At 38.2% G+C, this 13,905-nt stretch overlaps 1 protein-coding gene across 1 annotated transcript in view; it reads left to right on the top strand.

The window, feature by feature from the left end:
- Positions 1-13,905, top strand: part of MPP7 (membrane palmitoylated protein 7) — a 355,336-nt gene that overhangs the window by 303,447 nt on the left and 37,984 nt on the right. Inside the window, exon 9 of the mRNA XM_036277124.1 lies at positions 445-615. Coding sequence (XP_036133017.1) covers positions 445-615 — 171 coding nt within the window. The remainder of the gene's footprint in view (positions 1-444; positions 616-13,905) is intronic.

The raw sequence follows: 13,905 nt of genomic DNA, 5'->3' as shown, positions 1-13,905 counted from the left end.
GCCAGGGATCAAACCTGCAACCCAGGTACATGCCCCCAACTGGGAATCGAACCCACAACCCTTCAGTTCTCAGGCTGACACTCTAACTACTGAGCAAGAGTGGCCAGGGCTAATTTTTCTTATCAAATGTGTTCATCAATCAGTCTATGATAAATTATCCTTATGATTTCTGACTTTCTTATTTTGTTTTATAACATACTTTACTCATTGATTTCTGAAGGAAACTATGATTTAGAAACAAATAAAATTTATATCATTATAAATATATTTTAATGAAATTGTGTAGCATCTATTTTTGTTCTCTTACTAAGTACAATTGTAATAATATTATGGTGAATAAAATCTTTCCCAACTTGGAGAATTTTTTATTTTTGTTTTTTGGGGGTTCCTTTTTTTAGGTCTTATTACTAGAAATTTTTTATTTTTTATTTTTTGTATTTACAGCTGGTTTCAGAAGAAGTTTCCGCCTTAGTAGAAAAGATAAGAAAACAAATAAATCCATGTATGAATGCAAGAAGAGTGATCAGTATGATACAGCTGATGTACCCACATATGAAGAAGTGACCCCCTATCGGCGGCAAATGAATGAGAAATACAGACTTGTTGTCTTGGTTGGTAAGTGTTTGCATTTGTGTGTAATTCTGATGAAATAAGTAAGACATTTAGAACTTCACTTCAAAGAGCATCATGCTTGAAGTTTTCGAGCTAAAAAATCTCATCAATTGTCCACATAGAGCCCCATACACCTTCAGGGCCTTGAGCTGAGTGTTTCCACTTAGGGCCTCTAGGTCAGGTCAGCAGGCCTGTTGCCCTGCTTTGTCTTGACTGCACTGTCCAGGCATGGCCTTCACTGTCCCTGTCATTACTATTTTACTTTTCCTCTCCTTAAAATCACCAGCCATTCCTGAAGTATCCCAGGCTGACTTTCCCATTTTTATCCCTTTCAGTCTGTTCACTTGTTGGGCAGCCCTCCTGGGGTGATCATCCCAGCCACCAAGGAAAGGACTTTATCCTCTGCTCTGTCTTCGGATTTCGTGCTGCCTCTTTGTAGGTTTTTGGTGGCATAGACAGTGTCAGGGTCACTGCTCAGGAGGAGGAGCCCTCCCTTTCCCACTGGCCTCCAGGCTCTATTCCAGGGCTTCTCCAACTTGCACACAAGTTGAGTCAACTGGGGATCTTGTTAACACGGTTTCTGATGTCTCACAAGTACCCAGATACCCAGAGTGCCTTTGCTTTGCAGCTACTGCTACTGGTGCTAATGCAACTGTAGGGAGGCTGTGCACACAGGAAAGGCTTGTTGCTCTGTTGAAATGAGTTCAGGTGCCATTACCTTCTTTTGTTGTTAGTAGTAAACTGGCTGCAATTTATTTTGATATCACACTTGTTTTGTACTTTGTACTCATGTGTTTAAATTATGGTTTTAAAGCCTTTGATTTTATCTTAATTTGCAGTTCAGGATTTGTTCAGTGATATTTTAGATTTGGTTTCTCTTTCAAATCAAGTGATTTATTTTTATTTTCAGCCATTATTCTAAAATGTTTTTTAAAATCCTCACCCAAGGATATTTTTTCATTTATCTTCAGATAGAGTGGGAGGGTGAGAAAGAGAAACATTGATGTGAGAGGGACACATCGACTGGTTGCGTCCCGCACAACCCTGACTAGGGCTGGGGACAAACCACAACTGAGGTACATGCCCTTGCCCGGAATCAAACACACAACTCTTTGGTCCTTGGGCCAATGCTCTAACCACTGAGCCAAACCAACCAGGGCTATTCTAAAATTCTTAGAAGAAAAATAACTATTTAAAACTATTTAGCCCTAACTCTTTATTTCCCTAATTTGGAGCAATTTTTGGTATGTAATTTTTAATTTTGTAATTCCATCCTTACCATCACTGTGCTCTTTTGTGGAGCATGATCTTCCATAGTGGAAAGTGACAGCAGGGTTGTTGTGTGTAACTATCCTTCAGAAGTGTTTCCTGTTATTCGTTTCCTTCTGTGTGGTTATTGCTCAGAAAACCTTTCAGCCTGTATGTGTGACACACTTATAGTAGTAGAATTTTAGAGTTTATTTTCTGGAGAGGCCCCGTCTACTATATCCTGTGAGGTGGGTGGTGGAGACGGTGAGAAACAGGCCTCTGGGACAAGACAGCTGCATTCCAACCAGTTCTGCTCTCCAGTAGCTGAGTGACACCTGCCATTTCAGATTTTCTCGGAGTATCTGTTTCTTCATCTAAAAAATGAGGACAATAACAGCATCTGCTTTCTAGGTTTGTTTGAATATTAAATGAAACAGTATTTGCAAAGACTTAGACCAATTCCTAGCACCTCTGTTAGGTTTTAATAAAAATTAATGGTGTTTGCCCTGAAACTGTTAGATAAATATTCTTAAGAAGGTACATGGTTTTTATTTTCTCTGTATTCTTACCACAATATATTCATTCTTGGACTTAATGTTCAAAAAATTAAAATCGACTAAGTTGTTAACATGGCAAAAACATGACAGTGGAGGACTTTGAGCTTGATCAGAAGTATTTCGTTTCCAAAGCCACGTTTCAACCACTAAAATATCTAAGTGACAGTTTGTGTTATATTCCCTTCTGCAATTTAAAGTATTTTCCAAAAAGCATGTTAAGACCAAATGTTAGGCATTTAGTACATTTTTCTACATAAGTGTTATCTTTGGTGAAAACTGACTCTTACAAAGTAAAGTAATAAAACCAGTAATGTGTGTGTTTGCAAGGGGAGGAGCAGGGAGAAAGCTTTAGTGTTAAAAACTATAAAACACTTTATAGCTTAAGCCAATAGAAGAGCAAATATTCATCTTGTGGATATTCAGACAATTTGTGACTTGTTCTGTCTGGTTATGAGGCATGTGAGGAAACTAATAACAAACCTTTCTATATGTTTCATGTTTCTAGCTTGAGCACTAAGTACTGTTCTGCCCTCGTGCTGAATATTAAATGCTGTGTAAAGACTGCTTTGTGAAGTGGTTTGAATAGACATTCATAAGACGGTCTTAATTTTTCCATAAAACTATAGCAGAACAAAAAGGTCTCCCACATAAAGCAGAAAAGTAACTCAAAACTAAATGTAAATGTTAATGTGTTTATTAGAATTCCCATAGCTTTTGTTGACATTTGAGTGAAGGTTTGTAGGAATTATTCTGCTCCACAGGGTTTTATATAGACACCTGTAAATCCCAAGGTCATCATTGGATTTATGAGTGTGTGATGCATTTAAAATTATAATCCTTGTATATAAGAGGTAAATATGATCTTTATTAGAATCTCAGTTGACTTTTTATGCCATTGGTTCCTCTTAAATGTTTATACTCCAGCTTAATTTCTGGGCATCTATTACAATTGTTTATTCAGCTGATTCTTATGGAGTACCCACTGCGCCTGGCATGGTCCTCAGCACGTGGGTTTGTTAGTGAACAGCACAAACATTCTTGCCCTTGAGGTGTTTGCATTCTAATGAAAGGAGATACATGCAAAAAATATTCATAATAAAGTAGTAATAAATAAAGTCAACCGTATCATTGTTTGACTGTGATAAATGCTATAGAAGAAAGCTAAATCCAGTTAACCAATGTTACCTCAATAAATGTAATAAAATTTAAATAAAAAATAAGAAAGTTAAAGCCAAGAAGATTTGGAGGAATCAGGAATTCGTAATTTTGAGTCAGCAGATCATGGCACCTCATTGGAAAGGTCGCATTTTTTAATACACTCTGAGGTAAGGAACTTATCCATGCTTTCTTCTACTTAGCTAAGGAGGACAGGGGTGGTTTTATTTTGATCTTTTAATTTTATTGCACTTTTGTTACAACCCTAAGATAGAAGTGAGACAGTGCTTAGTTTATATGAATCTAGATTAAATAGCTGCTTTGGAAAAATGTCCTTTCAACAAGCTTCCCACTTCCTTTTTCTTTCCTTTCTTCTTTTTTTGACATTAGCATTCAAGTGACGCTTCACTAATAGCCTCTGAGCTTGTTGCTAAGTTGCTACATTTTTTATACAGTTTGATTCCAAGGGAACTTTAAATTACTTTTTAAAACAGATTTGTCTCCAACCCAAAACCCAGCCCCCACCAGTGTGATTATTATGACTGAGTCAGATATAATAGCATAGTTGTTTTTATTTTATGCCTAGAGCAACAAAAATAGCAGTGCTACAATATGATAAGGAGACTTTTTACAACATGTGTCTGAGCTGAGCGATACCTAGAGATTTTGCTTGATTTCTTTTACAGTAAATCAAATAAGTTAAGTGTGTTTTTTCAGGTAACAAACGCAGTTTGGTTATTTACTGCAGACTCCAGGAATTCTGATATTTTTCTTTGGATGGTAAGAGTAACAAGTCTGGCCAATGCCATAAAAACGTCAGGGGGAAAATGTGGAAGAATTTTTATGTTAAGTAGTGCAGGTGTACTGGAGGTAAACACATAGTAAAGCTGCTTCCATGTCAGTTGCTTTCCACAGAGCATGTCACGTTTATGTTTGTGCCATGATATACAAAGATCAGTAGCAAAAGTGAACAGTACTTGGTCAGAACAACAGATTCTTTCTAATATATAATTTAATATTGGACATAAACCCAAATAAGAACGGATTTTATCATTAGCTCATTATGACTGTTACATGAATATCTAGTGTTACAACTAATTTCACCTATTTGCACACACCTGTATCTCCCTTTTTCAGCAGTTCTTTTTGTAACAGATTATTAGCACTGTAATCTTTAGCATGATTATTGTCTTTTCATGTGTAATGTACCCCCTATCTATATTTACATTATTAAACTCAATTTGATGTTCATCAGCCTTAAGAAAATCTACAACTAAGTTCTATGTTGGACATTTACAAATAATAATTACTTTATGTTCATTCTTTATAGACTACATGAGTATCATTAAAATCTATATATACCGCCCTGGCCAGTTTGGTTCAGCGGTTAGAGCGTCAGCCCGCGGTCCTGGGTTAGGTTCCTGCCAAGGGCGCATGCCTTGGTTGCAGTTTGTCCCCGGCCCTGGTTGGGGTCGTGTGGGTGGTGACCACTCGATGTGTCTCGTATCTATGTTTCTCTCTCTCTCTTTCCTCTCTCCCTCCCACTCTATCTGAGGATAAATGCAGAAATGTCCTCAGGTGAGGATGTATATGTATATGTACATGTATGTATATGTATATGTATATACACACCACCCTGGCCAGTTTGGCTCAGTGGATAAAGCATGGGTTCAATTCCTGGTCAAGGTCATGTACCTGGGTTGCAGGTTCAATCCCTGGCCCAGGTCGGAGTTGTGCAGGAGGCAACCAATTGATATGTCTCTTGCACATTGATGTTTCTCTCTTTATCCCTCTTTCTCTCCTATTCTCACTCCCTTCTACTCTATCAAAAATCTATGGAAAAAGTCCTTGGTGAGGATTAACAACAACAACAACAACAACAACAAAATATATATATATATATGTATCTGTAATATATAATATATATAATATACACACACACCACATTTTATTGATTTCGTTAAAATTATATTCACAGTAGTAATACATTATTGTTTTAGTGCATAATCATTCATTCAGGAACTGAACCTAACACACAAACAAGTAGATGGTTGAAGTGCTAAAATTCGATGCCATAGGGTGTGGCCATAAACTTTTTTACATTTAGGAATGTCATACAGATAATTTAAAGCAGTATGTGTCTAAATGCTTCTATATTAATGAAGGCCATGGATTTACATATGGATTTTTAAATTTTTTCTCCTTCAGACAAAAAATAGAGGGTTTTTGTTTTTTTTTTGTAGTTAATGTGAATATTTTCTTTTTTTTTCTTAATCCTCACCCAAGGACATTTTTGCATTTATCTTCAGATAGAGCTGAAGGGAGAGAGGGGAGAAGAGAGAGAGAGAGAAACATCAATGCGAGAGAGATACACCAAGTGGTTGCCACCCACACGACCCCAACCAGGGCTGGGGACAAACTGCAACCGAGGTACGTGCCCTTAGTGGGAACTGAACCCGGGACTCTATGGTCCACAGGCCGATGCTCTAACAGCTGAGATAAACCGGCCAGGGCAATGTGAATATTTTCTTAAATGTAAACTTTTAACTAGGAACTTTACTAGTATCATTTAATTGATACCCTTAATGGACTATATTTCTTGGCCTGCAGTGAATGAACCTTTACATAAAATCACATATAACACAGTTTCCTATTTTCAGGAAGGAGTTACTAACTAAATGCACAAAAGTAATTAAAAATAATACAACTTGCTAATGACTTTAGTTATCAGATTGACACATTTTTTACAAGAATTTCAACTAATGGGGATTGATAGACATAGCTTTATTTTTCCCAGAATTTGCAGTGATTTTGTAAACTCATATGAAATTTTAAAAAATATAACAGAAATACTTATTGGAATAGAAACATTCTTGCCCTGGCCCATGTGGCTCAGTTGGTTGATGGTTGTCCCATGCACCGAGAGGTCGCCAATTTGATTTCCAGTCAGGGTGCATGCCATCTTGTAGGCTCAGTCCCCAGTAGGGAGTGTGTAGGAGGCAGCTGATTAGTGGTTGTTTTTCATCGATGTCTCTCTCTCTCTCTCAAATCAATTAAAACATATTTAAAATTTTTTTTTTTAGAAAAAGAATCATTCTTTTATGTTCAGAGCTAGTAAGCACATCAACTTTAGTTCACTGCCTGAATTTCAAATCAGTGATCTCCAAAATTATTGTTTAATGCTTTTTTGGCTTTTATTTACATAACTGCAAGTAAATAATGGTTGTATTTGCTTTTTTTTTTTACTCTTGAATGAAGAATCCTGATAAATGTGCCCAATGTGTATTGCCCAGGCTTAGTATGCATATCATCTTCATGAAGTAGAGTTTAGTCTTCTTAGAGGTTCTGCACAGAGTGAGTTTTGAGATCCCCAGAGTGGATTTTGGCCACATTTTGTAGCCAGAAAATTTTCTTATTCCACAAGCAAAAATAATCACCACTACCTAAACTACGGGTAGCTTGGAATGGGGTAAAAAACTTTAAGAAGTTAGGGATTAGCCATAAACAGACAATGGAGCAACTGGCTACCCGAGTTCATGTTCTATTGGCATTCTTTTGATAGGATAATAGGTAGAATGGAAAGAATGTAGACTTCAGAGTCTGACAGACAGGCTTTGAATACCAGTTAAACCGCACTCCAGATGTGTGACCTTACAAAAATTACTTAACCTTTGATTGTCTTAGTTTTTTCATTTGTAACATGAGGATGCTCCCTTTTCTCAGGGATGTTTTTAAGGATTAGGAATGGTGTACTTAACCATGTGACATGCCTGCCATGTAAAACCACTTGATACATGACTACATCATGTTGTCGTCGTCGTCGTCATCATCATCATCATTGTTACTATGGTTCCAAAGCCTGTTGTTTGTGATTTAAATCAGTGCTGGATAGTGTTCTTTGCTTTTCTTTGTCATTAAGAAGCACAATTGAAAACTGTAGAGTCACTTATTTATATATGTATGCATAAACATATTTCACTAGTCATGGTAAAAATTTATATATTGAAGGAGAAATGAATCTGTCCCATTGCAGAGGCACACAAATGTACCTAACTCAGTCTACATCTAAATTGACTACAATATAAGCAGATTTTGTATTTTAAATACAAACCAGCCAACTAAAAATGGGAACTTATGCCTAGCCTTAGAAAAAGACAGGACTGGAATGTGGATCTAAGCTGTGGTCTTAGTGTGAAGATCTAAAGAAGAGAAGCTGTAGAACTTCTCCAGTGTAAATGGCAAGATTGAGCCAAGGGCCTGTCAGGAAAAATGCTGTTTGTAGGCCTACTGGGCAGTTTTGTAGTAAAGAATGATTGAAACTGTATCCCTGTTTCAACCTTTTCATGATGATACTCTCACCTTTGAAGTTGATGACCTCAAGACTAATCTAGGGAAAATTTTTCAAATAAAATCATTTGTCACTGAACATTGTTGGCATTCTCCATGAGTGTGCAGTGAAGCAAACTCAGTACAAAGAGTTAGGTTATATAAGGGCTCAAATTGACTATAGTCAAAATTTAAGGCCATCACATTAGAGACAGCATACTTTTCCCCACTAATTCAAACATCCCTAGTTTTTCATCCAGAGTTAAAATAAATCATTGGGGTTTTTTGGCGTGGGTAGTAGAAGAAACAAACAGACAAAAAAACTAAAAGAAAAAAAGCTAGACGCTCACTCAGCAAAGTATCTCACACTTGGGGCAGCACTCCAGAGCTGAGACCTACTGAGGAAACAGTAAATTTACATCAGGCCTTTTTGTCCGGTGTGCTGTGTGTGTGTGTGTGTGTGTGTGTGTGTGTGTGTGTTGGGGGGTACAGTAGGCAAGGACCCACTATTTAAGTCTCAGTATTTTGTTTGCTTCTGTCTTTTTCTTTGAGCATATACAATTGGGTTTGTGTCTTCTGTGCAGCTCCATTGTAATACCCCTTGTTTTCTTGTTTGTTTTCTATTTATTTTAAAGAATAAATTTTAGCCCTGGCCGGTTTTGCTCAGCAGTTAGAGCATCAGCCCATGGACCAGAGAAACCCGGGTTCAATTCCAGCCAAGGGCATGTACCTCAGTTGCAGTTCATCCCCAGCCCCAGTTGGGGTCGTGCAGGTGGCAACCAGTCGATGTGTCTCTCTCACATTGATGTTTCTCTCTCTCTCTTTCTTTCTCCCACTCTATCTGAAGATAAATGTAAAAATATCCTCTGGCGAGGGTAAAAAAAGAATAAATTTTAGCACAATAAATATGTTTTGTACCTTCAGAATATATAAGCCCTCAATGGTGTCTGGCATTTTGTAGAGAAGTCACTAAATACATATCACTTTCCTCTTCTCCTTTGGAAATCTTGTCTCTTCTCAGTCTCAAGTTTTACCTTGACATGATTATATTCACACGGACACCCTAGCCCTGGCCTCTCTGTTACATTGCAGTCCTTGCCTGAGTTTAGGTAGATAGACTTCCTTCCCCTAAACTCACTATTCCAGAGCTGGAGTCATCACCCTCTCTGCTTTTCTTTATCTTAAGATCAAGAGAGCCAAGTTAAAATGTGAGCCCTGCCATCTTCTCTTAGTGACCTGACCATGTTATCTAACCATTGTGTCCAGGCGTTCTGGGTGCAGATGCTTTTTACCTGTAACTCCCACTCCTTTGGTTCATTTAGCAAATAGTTTTACCTCCATAACAGCATAATTACGGAATAAAATTTAAGTAAATAAAACTAACAAGTGCCTACAGTTCACCAGCCAGGGAAGTGGACTGAGCATGCAGATAACACCTGTTCTCACAGATCTCGCTTCTGTCAGAGGATGACTTTGGAGTGGGAGCACAGGGGACGCGTGTGCTTGGTACTGAGCCCAAATCTAACCTTCAGGGAGGATCCCCTCCGATGTCTAAGCTGGCTCTTAAACAAGTATTGGCACACGAAGAGAGGACAGAGTACTCTTGCAAAAGCAAGGAGCCTGTGATGAGGACCCAACCCCACAGAAGAGAACCTGCCACATTTCAGGAAGCAGTGAAATCTTATGTAGCTGGAGTTGTGCAATGTAAAGGAAGGAGTGGCAAGAATGAAGAACAGAAATACAAATGTAGTTCAAAACATGCAATCAATGTAAAGTTGTCAAAGAATTTGTATTTGAAGTGCTGAAGGAAAGGAGCTAGAAGCAATAGAGATAAAGATTTAAAAAGAAAAATCTTTAAGAGAAAGCCTAAGACTGTATGACTGGACAGAAGGATAAAGGATGGTCTAGAGATCGGTCTAGATGCATAAGTTAGAGAAAAGACTTTGAAAACATTGGCTTCTATGTTCTCTGAGGTGGTGATAGTAATACTGGAAATTTCACTCATTCAGCAGATGTATAAGGGCCTACTCACTTTATGGAGATTATAAATCACATAAAATGATTCCTTCCTGATCTCTGTCCAGGTGGAGAGACAGACCACTGAACAATGTATTATCCAATCATTGAATTGGGATTTTAAATGTTATGAGGGAGATATACACGGTACTCTGATAATGTGAAAATGAGGAACATGAGCAGCAGGGTCAGGAGAGACCTTCTTGAGGAAGAGCTATTTGAGCAGAGCTCTGAAGGGCGTATCCGACCGAATTACTTGGGGCTTAAGGCAAAGGGAGAGCAGCTGGAATGTATGCTTTGAGGCAGGAGGACAAGGCAGGGATCAGATCATGCAGAGCCTTATAAATCATGTAAAGATTTTAATTTTGGGGGGAAGAGCCACTGAAAACTACATTGCCAAAAATGTTAAGCAGGGTAGTGACAGGGTCAGAAGAGCTCCTTGTAAAGACCTTTCTGGATGCTGGGTGATGATGCAGCAACGTGGCCTGTGGGGCAGCCCTCAGGAGGCTGTTCTAGAAGAGCAGGCAGACATGGTGGTGGCTGGGGCAAGCGTGGCGACAGTGGCAATGGAGAATCATAGATCTGAAGGATATTTGGGGGGTAAAGTTGACAGCTTTTGGCAATTGATTATAGGGGTATATAAGAGAGAAGTAACAAGGAGGCACCCAGGTGTGTCTATAAAAGAGAATGGAGGATTGAAATTACCAATATGGGATGTAGGAAATGCAGTTGATAAGGAAAACAGAATAATTGCTGGAGAGCATGATGGTCTGACTTTATATGTGGAGAGCATTACGGCCCCAGGGTTTAATGGGTTTCTACACTTGGTAGTCCAGGTGTGGATGTGAAGAGAGGCCATTGGCTTGACATTAGACTTGAGGTTTCCGTGGAAAATGTGATAAAAGAACAATGCATAAGATATTAGCAAAAGAGTAGCAAACATAATGGTCCACGGTAGTGAAGACATGAAAGGATGAAAGATAAAAAGAAAAAAATTAAAGCACTGAGGTCCTTGTGATAATAGGTGTGGGAGGAATAACTCAGAGATCTAAAAGAAACAGATTGAAATCATATTGGGAGCTTGAATTTAATATTTTAGTAATAAAATAGCACCTAGTGATGGCAGAGTCAAGGTTTGCTCAGTAAGTGAACTTGAGCAAGGTCACTAGAGATCAGGGATCAGGAAGTAAGAGGCTGATTTGAAGGGTGTTCATATGGATAGTGAAGATACCCAAAATGATGGTAGGAGTGAGGTACAGAGAATGACAAGAGCCAGGTGCTCAAGTCTTAGAGCAGTGGTTCCTGACAGGGGCAGTACTGCCCAGCTGGGATCAAGAAGGACACTTGTGAGGATTAATTTTTTAAATGTATTTTATTATTGAGAGTATTATAGATGTCCCCCATTTACCCCCTTTGCCTCCCTCCACCCGTCACCTGCCTCACCCCAGGCCTTCACCTGTCTATTGTCTGTGTCCCTGTGCTATGCATATACGCATATAAGTTCTTTGATTAATCTCTTCCTGCCCTCCCTACCGCCACCTTCTCTCTGAGATCTGTTCCCTTCTTCCATGTCTGTGGTTCTGTTCTGCTCTCCAGTTTTTTTTAATTTAATTAATTAATTAATTTTTGATACAGATGTTTCTCCTTTTCCCCCCACTGATACCCCCCTCCGCCCTGTCCCTAACTTTGTTGTCCATGTCCATTGTTCATACATACATGCATATAAGTTCTGTGGTTTATCTCTCTCCCCCCACCCCCTCTTCTGGGGATTGTCAGTCTGTACCCCACTTCCACGTCTCTGGGACTACCCCATTCCTCGCACTGTTATGTTCATTATATTCCACAAATAAGTGAGATCATGTGATATTTGTCTTTCTCTGCTTGGCTTGTTTCACTTAGGATAATACTCTCCAGGTCTCTCCATGTCATCTCAAAGGATAAGAGATCTTTCTTTCTTACAGCTGCATAGTACTCCGTTGTGTATATGTACTACAGATTTTTTTATCCATTTATCTACTGATGGACACTTGGGCTGTTTCTAGATCTTAGCTATTGTAAATAGTGATGCTATGAACATGGGGGTACATATATTCTTTCTGATTGGTGTTTCAGGCTTCTTAGAGTATATTCCTAGAAGTGGGGTCACTGGGTCAAATGGAAGTTCAATTTTTAATTTTTTGAGGTAACACCATATTGTTTTCCATAGTGGCTGCACCAGTCTGCATTCCCACCAACAGTGTACTAGAGTCCCCTTTTCTCCACACCCTCACCAACACTTGTTTGATGATTTGTTGATGGCGGCCATTCTGATATGTGTCAGGAGATACCTTACTGTTGTTTTAATTTGCATCTCTCTGATGATTAGTGATGTTGAGCATTTCTTCATATGTCTCTTAACCATTTGTATGTCCTGTTTGCAGAGGTGTCTATTTAGTTCCTCTGCCTATTTTTTAATTAGGTTCTTTGTGTTCCTTTTGTTGAGTTGTATAAGCACTCTATATATATTGGAAATTAACCCCTTATCTGATGTATCATTGGCAATTATGCTTTCCCATAGAGTGGGTTGCCTTTCCATTTTGGTGGTTGTTTCTTTTGCTGTGCAGAAGCTTTTGAGTTTCATGTAGTCCCATGTGTTCATTTTCTCCTTTGTTTCTGTTGCCTTAGGTGATGTATCAGTGAAAATTCTTCTGCGTATGATGTCTGAAATTTTGTTGCCTACATTTTCTTCTAGGATTTTTATGGATTCATGAGTCACATTTAAGTCTTTTATCCATTTTGAGTTCATTCTTGTGTATGGTGTAAGTTGATGGTCTAGTTTCTTTTTTTTTTTTTTTTTTTTTTTGCATGAAGCTGTTCAATTTTCCCAGCACCATTTATTAAAGAGGCTGTCTTTACTCCACTGTATGTTCTTGCCCCCTTTGTCAAATATTAATTGAGCATATTTTCTTGGGTCCATTTCTGGGTTCTCTGTTCTGTTCCATTGATCTATTTGCCTGTTCTTGTGCCAGTACCAGGCTGTTTTGATTACAGTGGTTTTGTAGTATAACCTGAAATCTGGTAATGGGATCCCTCCAACTTGGTTCTTTTTCAAGATTGCTGTGGCTATTTCGGGCCTTTTTTGGTTCCACGTGAACTTTTGAAGTATTTGTTCTAGTTCTGTGAAGTATGTCGTTGATATTTTGATGGGGATTGCGTTGAATCTATAGATTGCTTTGGATAGTATGGACATTTTAATTACGTTAATTTTTCCAGTCCATGAACACTTTTTTATATCTCCCTCTATTTCTTTTTTCAATGACCTGTAGTTTTCTGCAAATAGGTCCTTTATTTCTTTGGTTAAATTTATTCCTAGGTATCTTAATTTTTGTGCTGCGATGGTAAGTGGGATTTTTTTTTTAGTTTCTCTTTCTGTAAGTTCATCATTGGCGTATAAGAATGCCGTCGATTTCTTGACGTTCATTTTGTATCCTGCTACTTTGACAAAATCATTTATTAAGTCTAGTAAATTTTGATGGAGTTTTGGGGTTTTCTACTTATAGTATCATGTCATCTGCGAATAATGACAGTTTCACTTCCTTCTTTTCAATTTGGATCCCTTTTATTTTTTCTTCCTGTCTGATTGCTGTGGCTAAGACTTCCAGTACTATGTTAAATAAGAGTGGTGAAAGTGGGCATCCTTGTCTTGTTCCTGTTCTTAAGGGAAAGACTTTTAGTTTTTGCCCTGAGTATGATGTTGGCTGTAGGTCTTTCATATATGGCCTTTATTATGTCGAGATATGATCCCTCTATTTCCAGATTGCTGAGCGTTTTTATCATAAATAGCTGCTGGATTTTGTCGAATGCTTTTTCAGCCTCTATGGATATGGTCATATGATTTTTATCTTTCATTTTGTTTATATGGTGTATCACATTTATTGATTTGCGAATATTGTACTAGCCTTGGATCCCTGTGATGAATCCCACTTGGTCATGGTGAATTATTTTTTTGATG

Source organism: Molossus molossus, unplaced genomic scaffold (assembly GCF_014108415.1).
Source record: "Molossus molossus isolate mMolMol1 unplaced genomic scaffold, mMolMol1.p scaffold_m16_p_1, whole genome shotgun sequence".
Classification (NCBI taxonomy): domain Eukaryota; kingdom Metazoa; phylum Chordata; class Mammalia; order Chiroptera; family Molossidae; genus Molossus; species Molossus molossus.
This window is presented reverse-complemented; position numbering and strand designations above follow the sequence as displayed.